Source organism: Musa acuminata, chromosome BXJ1-6, assembly GCF_036884655.1.
Source record: "Musa acuminata AAA Group cultivar baxijiao chromosome BXJ1-6, Cavendish_Baxijiao_AAA, whole genome shotgun sequence".
Taxonomy (NCBI): domain Eukaryota; kingdom Viridiplantae; phylum Streptophyta; class Magnoliopsida; order Zingiberales; family Musaceae; genus Musa; species Musa acuminata.
This window is the reverse complement of record NC_088332.1, coordinates 39,734,303-39,743,305: the sequence shown is the minus strand read 5'-3', so window position 1 is coordinate 39,743,305 and position 9,003 is coordinate 39,734,303. Positions and strand designations below refer to the sequence as shown.

The 9,003-nt window shown below is 41.7% G+C and overlaps 1 protein-coding gene across 2 annotated transcripts; it reads right to left on the bottom strand.

Moving 5' to 3' along the window:
* Positions 1-2,081: 2,081 nt before the first annotated feature.
* Positions 2,082-4,956, bottom strand: LOC103989264 (transcription factor bHLH62). 2 transcript variants are annotated; one of them, XM_065188691.1, is made up of 8 exons: positions 4,702-4,956; positions 3,716-4,549; positions 3,414-3,635; positions 3,263-3,328; positions 3,114-3,182; positions 2,955-3,026; positions 2,654-2,875; positions 2,082-2,567 (listed from the first exon to the last, which is right to left on the bottom strand). In XM_065188691.1, the coding sequence occupies exons 2-8, from the start codon at positions 4,532-4,534 to the stop codon at positions 2,466-2,468; spliced, it is 1,572 nt and encodes a 523-aa protein (XP_065044763.1). In that variant the 5' UTR covers positions 4,535-4,549; positions 4,702-4,956; the 3' UTR covers positions 2,082-2,465. The 2 variants fall into 2 exon arrangements, with proteins under 2 accessions (XP_065044763.1, XP_009406341.2); XM_009408066.3 differs by lacking the exon at positions 4,702-4,956 and having other exon boundaries at positions 3,716-4,692.
* Positions 4,957-9,003: the final 4,047 nt, after the last annotated feature.

The following is a 9,003-nucleotide window of genomic DNA, read 5'->3' as shown; positions in this document are numbered from 1 at the left end:
GACATTTCATGTTAATTAATTGGGAATGATAGTAGGTTACATTGCCAGTTGGTTGAGATGGATGTTTAAACACTCAATGCATCTACTTTAGCCAGCTTATCTGCGATAAGGACCGCTATACGAACAATAAATAAATATAAATGTTGTGTGACTTATTAGTATGGGATTAAGATTAGTACTGTTGACTGTCCAGCTTACTTGATAGAGAAGAGTGCACACCATGACCATGCTTCTTGTCTGGTGTTAATGCTTCACCTAATCACAATATATATTGGTCATCATCGTCTTATCACTACAGCATGTCTTATGGGAGATCAAATTATTAAGCCCAAATGCAGCATGCTTCCTTCTAAATGTGATCAAAATTTCTTAGTCAAGCTAGTGAGTTACTGAACTACTAGCAATATGGATTAGTGCCATGGGTCCACATCATAGTATAAAGCAATGATCCAACAAAAGGCCAATTTTTTCTTCCGCCCTAGTAATGTCCATATCTCCTACAGGGATGGATCTCTCTGATGCAGACAGCCTACCTACAAGATTCATTAGGTTTTCTGTGAACTGAAGGGCTGGGTTTGAAATAGTCTACAATGTCAAAGAGATCATGAAGCTGGGGAACTCATCACCCTGTTGAATGCAGCTGTTGACTCATCTCATGACATTTGAAGGGCCATATGATGATGGACTCACAGATCCAAGCACTGTGAGGGCGCATTGGGATCTTAACAATGTAGAGGTAAAGATACAGAGCAGCTTTCAGCATGATTCCAAAAGCTGTAACCAATGATGGCCCAACCACCCAAGTTGGTTTAATTATAATGCCCTGATGCAATGATGCAATTTGGTAAAGTGGGTCCAAGATCTCAAGTACTACATCTAAGTGCTTGATTAGTGAAGGACAAGAAAGGAAAAAGGATTAGAGTTTATTAAACTAAGGATTGATAGAGTGACATGAGCAGTCCAAATCCATATTTGTTGAGGCAAATTGCTTGCAAGTCTGAGCTGCTTCAGTTGTACTGATGGTTAGTTGGAAAGGCATGTAACATGTTCACTGTTTTGGGTGGTTGGTGAAGCCAATGAGATGAGAAGAAAATACCTACCATCAATGGGAGCTGGAGCTAATGATAGCCTACTCAATGGACTGCATAATTATCATATTTCTTTTTCTTTGATTTGGTAACCTTTAAATTCATCCTGCATATTTAGTTTGCATTGGTGAGAAAAAAACACAGAGAAGAATGTACCAAATACTGAAAGAAATGATTCAGTGTTGAGAAGCTCAAGTTTTGTGCAAAAACAATTGAGAAACAAAGAGTGCAGCCATAAATGTTGGTTCCATCAGCACGGCTTCCAACAGGAAAAAGCACCAGAACAACAAATGGATGCTTGTCCAAATCAGAGGTCAGCAAGGTTTAAAGACATATGACCTTCCAATATCTTTATACTTATTCAGTATTTCAGACCAGAGTGGCTAAAACTTGGTCTTCGTTTAAGAGGTTACCATCACACACACCTTCACAAGAAACGGATGGATGTTCACAACCAACAAGACAAGAAAAAGAAATAATGATGAAGGCAGGCTTTGATAGAGCAGACACTTCAAAATTGCTGCTGCAAGAAATTTAAACCACCATGGCTTCCAGCTAAGTTGTTTCTCTCTTCTGTGAACTGTAGAGCCATAATGATTCAATTTTATGACAATTCATTGATCCTTGTCAACTTCAAATGTGCCAACCTAGCCAATCTGATGATGTTCCACTGGTAACAGGAACACAACATCAAATGGTCCATCTACTTTTGCAGCAATGGAGGACAGCTTACACGGATGCTGATGGACAAGCAATTTGGTTGCTAGGATGCATAGGTGGCCCAAGGAAACAAGCAAGAGGAGTAAGTTCCAAATTCCATTTGATCTATGATCTTCTTCCAGTTCAAACAGGTAATACTAAACTGTTCACATTGACAGAAACCAGTAGTATCCCCTAACAACTGTTAATTCATCCATTTTTCGAACTCAAACTGAAGCAGTTCTCTTAAAATGATTCAACTTTGTCCACAGAGATCATGAGAAGCACCGGAAGGAAGGTAAAAGTTTCAGAAAACCAACAATTTCATTAATCGGTAACTGATAGTTTTATCATAATGATAATACAAAATAGCATTGCCATACTGAATCATTTCTGCATCCTTGCTCTTGCTCTCAGTCTCACCCTGTTACAAACTCATACCTGAGGCAAGAAGAAATTGTCACAGAATTCTGCACTCGGACCTAATGCTGTTAGTTCAGAGCTCTAGGTGTTGTTCGACACCAGTGTCTCAGTAATTATATACAAAAGGCTTCTAGTTTACTATGAAATCAAACAAGCATAATTCGATCTTTACGTAACTCGTCATTTTTGCCTGCATCTATTGTACACATCACAAAAATTTTCTTAAAATCTTGTGAGTGAACGTAGTCTTTTGATTCACTCCACAGGCATACTTTGGGAGGAGAATGCAGTCCCCTGGCTCTGCCCCAAGCCCATCTGAACAACATACTGGAGGTCATCCTCCCAGAGATTTCCAAGCTGAAACAGACCAACATTGCTTTGATCATAAACTAATTCTTTTAGCACATCCGGTTCATGGCTACATTCGATGGCAACATCATTACCTGAGAGGTGGCATCTGTGAATCCATCGAGACGAGGTAGTTGCATGGTGGGGGGCCGTCGTAGGGAGGACTCTAATGGATTCAAGGATCCTTGCACATCGAGACTATTCGTGACAATGCTCTGGAGAGGAGTCCCCTGAGGCTGCTGAGCATATGAGAAGGCTGTGCTTGCCATGTCTAATGGATAGACTTGCTGCGGCAATTGTCCAAGCGCTTGATGCATCTAAATGACAAAGGCAATATAAGGTCAGTCAAAACTCAAATTCGAGGGATGAATGACTGAAGAGAATGCACAAGCTTACATCTTTTGGGAGGAGAGCCTCCATGTTGAAATCTAGCTGGGGATTCAAGGCGGCCAGCTTCATCGACAAGAACTGAAACCAGATTGCATAAGCTGAGATGACGAACCAGTTTCGTAAGGGAGGTAACAAGTGACTGTGACTGTCTTTTATGGTTCTTACCTCGACTTGCCGCTGCAATGACTGCACATAGTTGATGATCTCATCGAGCATAAGTGCTTTGCCGGTTACCTATTTGGAGGCATCAAAACTTCAATTTTGGAGCAAGAACTGATCATGATTTACCAAACAAACAAAGCATCAAAATCTACCTTATTGCAACCTGGCACAAGATCCTGCAGAAGCTTCATCCTCTCACTGATCTTTTCTCTTCTGACCTGGTAGATCAAGGAAGAAGACACAGTCATGAAAACAGGAAGCTAAGAGCAGAGGATCACTATAAGAGAAGAGTTCTTTCGGTACCCGCTCCGCCAGGCTGTGGCTGTCGGTGGCTTGCCCTCTTCTTGCCCTGACATGGATGTAGTCCTTTGGCGGCTCCGGTGGCTTGGCATTGCCCTCTTCGCCCTGTTTCCGACCGACATCGCCGTTCTCCTCCGTCTTTGGCTTGACGGCCGCATCCTTGTCAGCTCCATCGGTTTCAGCTGGTTTGCATCTCTTTGCATCAGAATTTTCCCCGTCGCTCGGCTGCAGTTGGAGAATTCTTTCGCTTTTAAGTACTAAATTGGCTGCCAAACTCAGTGTAATAGTGGATTCTGAGACACTACCTTGGGAGGATTCATGTTGGAGGAAGATAAAGGTGCCCCCTTTGCTTTGCCTTTGGAAGCTGCTTTCCGCTTCCTCGCGTTGTTCTCTGCACCAACCGCCGTCGTCCTGTCCGACACCGACGACGCCTCCTGGCTGTTGCCGAACTCCGCTTCGCCACCAAACTTGGACCTCGTCTCCATCGCCGGTCTCTCTGGCTCCGACACTGGCACCTCCTTGCCATTGTCCGAAGCTCCCATCTGCACCGCCTTCAGAGACTGGCTGCTTGAGACCCTCGACAGCTTTCCAGCCTCCGGAAGCCCGAACTGGCCGCCGAGCCCCGCGTAACCCCTCGCCCCAAAGCAAGAGAACCTCGCGGCTCTCTCTGCGAATCCTGGGTCGGCGGCAAACGGCGAGAATTTCCCGGCCGCCATTTGATTCCCGGTCACCGGTACGCCTCCCCTGCCCTGCTGCTGGTGATCCATGCCGGAAAGGTTGAGCTTTGGGGGGGAATTCAGCGGTGTACTGTAACACGAGGTGTTGGTGCTTTGGTATCGCGACGGCGGGGACACCTCCCCGGAGTTGCAGATGCTGCCGAGCCGACCGATGAGCTCGCCGATGATGACGCTGTCGTTGCCGGCCGGAGTGTTGGACGAAGGCGACGAGACGAGGGAGCTCAGTGCCGACTCGAAGTGGGCGTCGTGGTGCATCGGCTGCTCCCACCCGAGGTTGAGGAAGGAATTCGGTAACTGGTCGGCGGCGACCGCGCGGGAGTTCATCTCCGGCGGCATCCCAGCGTCCATGGACTGCCAATTGACGCCAAAAAATCGCTCCTTTTCCATTCTCGAGCAGCGAAACTGAAGCGAGACGCGGGAAAAGTGGGTGAAGGTGGGATTTATGCAGGAGGATTCGGAAGAAAAGAGCGACAGAGCGTGGAAGAACAAACGAGCAATGTCAGAGGCAGCAAGGGAAGAGAACAGAAGAGAAGGAGAAAGGTAGAGTTGTTGACCTTTGGGTATATATAGATAGATGAAGCAAGGAAGGTAGAATCACCGCAATGGGCGGTGACGGTGATGCCGGGCGTTGGACGCCAGCGGAGGAGCCGTGTGTGCCCCTCTGCCAGTAAAACGTTTTATGGGAATCATCTCAGTATTGGGTGGAGAGAGAGAGAGAGAGAGAGAGAGAGAGAGAGAGAGGGAGATTAACAATGAAGTTCTTAATTATCTGTAAGCTCGGAGTCTCTCTCTAGTTATTTCTCTTTTTGTATGACAAGGGAAAGAGACATTACTTTGAGGAAGAGGGAAACAAGTTCCAAATCACAAGAAAGATCGATAAATGTCCCAAGTTTGGAGACATTACTTTTGAGGAAGAGAACTCCCAAGTCATCTTCCATCCTATTCTGCTGCTGCTCTTGGAGTGCTTGCAAGCTACAAGAGTTGGAAATGCTGTCCGGTTGAGTGTGAGAAATCTCGGACAATGGCCTTCCTAACCTGTTTGAGTTCCCTCATTTACTAATGTTCAAACTAATAGGATCCACAATTCCTGGATCTTATTTCTGACATTGGAGAAGCTGTTCCTCTTCTCTGTGGACATGATGAACTTTATGAACAGCTAGCTAATCGTTCTCTTGTTATTCCATCGAACATGTAGCTGTGCATAGCTGCAATATCTTTTGGCAGAACAAATGTGTTTTATGTACATGACACTTTTTGTGGGAATTGTTGTGATTATAACAGTGACTTTTATGGAGTTCTCTACATTGCCAATTGTGATTCTGAAGACCCACCACAACTCAGAGTTGCTCTGTTCAAGAGTTCTGAACCCACAGTGTGAAGCAGTAGAGTGAGCAGTGCTGAAACCAGCACAGAGAGTTACTGCTTTCTGGGAAAGATGAGCCTTCTGTGTCCACAACCAGCTCCTGCTTGAGAGATCAAGCAGAGAGCCATGCCAGGGGTTGGGAAGATGCTTCGTTTGATTTGGAGCAAACCAAGCTTCCATTGGTTTTGTTAATGCTTGCCAGAGTGGGGGTTACAGGAAGATGCAAGATATGTTGATGAAAAAGGAAAAAGAATTATTGGAAATTGTCTGCTACCTGGAAAAGCTTGAGGCATTCATTCACCAACTTCTTGTTGTTTAATCCTTGGAATCAGTGTCCTCAATCATATTATACTGCCAGTGCCTTTGGATTGATGTGCACAATCACATGCTGGTGGAGGCAAAAGGAAACACAATTTGATTTGATTGGACTCCAGTGGATTAAAATAAATCAGGCATCCCCTCCTATTTGCCACCCCAAACCATTGTTAATCAAAACCAAGGTGAAATTTCCTCAAGCAATCATTGGATTGAGAGGGTAAAAAGTCAAGAGTGATTTCGAAGCATCAAAGGTTAATTAAGTATGATTCCTTTTTTTTTTAAAGAAATATTATATGACAATAAACGATACGCGAATTGATAGCATCAAATATTAAATCTCTTTAAACTTAAAAATGGGTTAGCTCGAATCAACAGGTATTTTGTTTTGTTGACCGGTCAAAATTTTCGGTCCTAATTTATTTTGTATTTTCTAGGCCATGTCAGATTTATTGAACTTTTCATCCTTCAAAAAAGATTATAAATAAAATTGTCAAACTGTTCAAGTGTGAGCTTTGCTCATATCAAATTTGGAAGTAAAAGTCAAAACCTGGTTGACATAATTGCTATGATCCTGTGGATTTTGGTACAACAAGTCCATGCTGGGCTGTGCACCTCTCTACTACATCCAAGAGTAGGCTTCTAATAATTGTAGTATTTTTCTTTGTAGGATTGTATTTTTAGGTAGGTCATATCCATCATTAGAGCAATCAAATGTTTACTTTGGAGCATTCTTGTTTGTTATGTAAGCTTCAATTATGATTTTGGATTTGTTAATTGGACATCTATATCTTGGATAACTCTATGCTTTTTCTTTTACTGTCCATAATATTATTACACCTTAAATCACAACATCTAAAACACATCCTTGTTCCAAATCATTTGGCTTTGCTTCTAACTGTAAATTATTTATTTGAAAAGATCAAATCTTTATTTAGGGGAAAATTTCCTTGGTTATGAAGAGCAACTTCTTTCCTTTGGGATAGAAATTGCTAAATGTACTTTAGAAGAGTGTTTCTTTTCTATTTAATTTTTTCTAAGAAAAAAATATGGTTTTTGGGACAAAATATTATACTGATTCATTTGCAAGTTGTAGCATCTACTTTGACATTACAGAATTCTTGCAATGAATTGATTAGTTAGGTGGCAATTTGGTGAGAGAGGCAGCATCCCTCCAACTCTTCTGAAAGTGTTCTTCAATCCACATTGAGATCTTTGACTCACCTACAAATTGCAGGACTAGTTAAAGCTGTTGTGCCTTCTCATCCATGGCAATAAAAGAGTGTGTTGTTGCTACATAGCTGCCATCACTACAGAATGGATAAACACCATCACTTTCCTACATAGCTGCAGCATGCCATCTCTTGGTCTCTTTTAGTTCATGAAATCAACACCAAAAAGCATGACTTTATGTTGGTCTAAATCTTCCATGCACAAGGAATAATGAAATGTAGTCTTTTCAGCCACACAAACCAATCCTCAGAAGAAACAAATAAGACTTTTGAATTTTATTACTTGGATGCTGAACAATGGCTCTACTTTATGTTTGCACACTAAATCTGTGAGTTAGTTCAATGTTCAATTCATAAGATAGTTGGCATGCATAAGAGCAGAAAAGTACAGTATGAAACCCTGTCTCAGGCTGTATTTTTTACAACTCATCTGCAGCAGAAGAATCAACAACTCTATAATGGCAACTAAGACCAAAACAATTACGCGGTTAAGCGAGGAGGGGGAATAGTTTAACATGTTGTCAGTCATATAAAACAGTGATTAACATATATACATAATTCTTTTAGGTTAGGAGGCACCAAGCAAATGACTGGCTTAAGAAGCAATTATTTATAGCATGCCTGCTTCTGGTCTGCTGAAAGGAGCAACTGTTCATTGCAGACAGTATGAGAGAAATATGACATGAATGAATGGACACCACATGAAGTCAAGATCTAACCACCACTCCTCTCTCCTCTTCACCTTATCAGCACTCTTAATAATATATGCAAGAGCTTATTTATTCACTTGAATTCAAGCTTTTAAGATGCTCTGTGATGCCTGAATGACTCAGTAAGTCTATGTTGGAATTGCCTCACCATTGGGTAGGATAACATGGCCTTCAATGATTGAAATGTTTAGGTTCATGTGTTTGTGAGTTCTAGAGGCTGATAAAGAAGCCAAGGTTTCTGTACACTTGCCACAGATGGGACATTCATTAAAGAAATATTTGGGGAGAGAGAGAGAGAGAGAGAGAGAGAGAGAGGAAGAAAGGATGGAGGCTTTTCTGGGCTTCTTTCTGCTGAGTTTCTGAGTTCTCAAATCTGAATCAGAGGCAGAAAGAATCATGGTGGCTTAATGATTAGAGTGAATTGTGGTGGTGGTGCCTTTTCTTCTCTTCTGCAAGTTGTGTTTTTGATACTCCCATTCTTAGGTTGTATTATAAAGAGGAAAAGTTGTTGTCTTCAACAAAGATCCAATTCATGATTGATCTGATTACCTGATAGTTTGACCACAGCAGGGAGACTGCAGCTCTGACAAAAATATTTTCCTCAGCTTCCAACTGGTTGCCAAAGAAGTTACCTACAAATTTAAAATGTTGAAATGCATAATCTATTGAAATATAAACTCTATTTTGATGATTTAACCATTAGTTATTCTCAAATATTGTTTGATATCTAAGGTCCTCATGGTAAGTATCCAGTTCTATATACTTTCTACCTGTAAAGGTAGAACAAGGTTAGGACCAGATAGAAATTGAAGGAAAGATGCATTCTGCCTGCAAAGACAAGTTTTTCTTTGTTTTCTATGACTGCAAACTGCACAATTGGAATTGATTACCTCCAAAATCTCATTCAGAAAAATCACCAAACACATAAAGATAATTTCAAGTTTATTCTTGTCTTGTTTTTCTTCTGAGTATGTGATTGCCAAACTTGTAGGTGACTGCTAGCCATGAAATCTACTCAGAAACCAAACACATACTTCCAACCAAGTTTCCCTTCCACCCAAACAGTTCATCATTTTAGCCTCACATTAGTAGAGGAGATAGATGTCTACAATGTTCTTCCTTCCATCTCTTGTTTTATTAGCAACCATGTGTGAACAAACTCATTAGCACACTGTTTTAGCCTTCATTTTTCTTCTGAGTTGACACCTCAATATATTACTACTTCAATCATCAAGA

Excerpts from the sequence above, each read along its gene's own strand:
- LOC103989264 (XM_065188691.1), bottom strand. The coding sequence starts at position 4,534 with ATGGAAAAGGAGCGATTTTTTGGCGTCAATTGGCAGTCCATGGACGCT. Across the intron at positions 3,636-3,715 it reads CCAACATGAATCCTCCCAAG|CCGAGCGACGGGGAAAATTC; the intron begins GTAGTGTCTCAG and ends CTCCAACTGCAG. Across the intron at positions 2,568-2,653 it reads TCACAGATGCCACCTCTCAG|CTTGGAAATCTCTGGGAGGA; the intron begins GTAATGATGTTG and ends GGTCTGTTTCAG.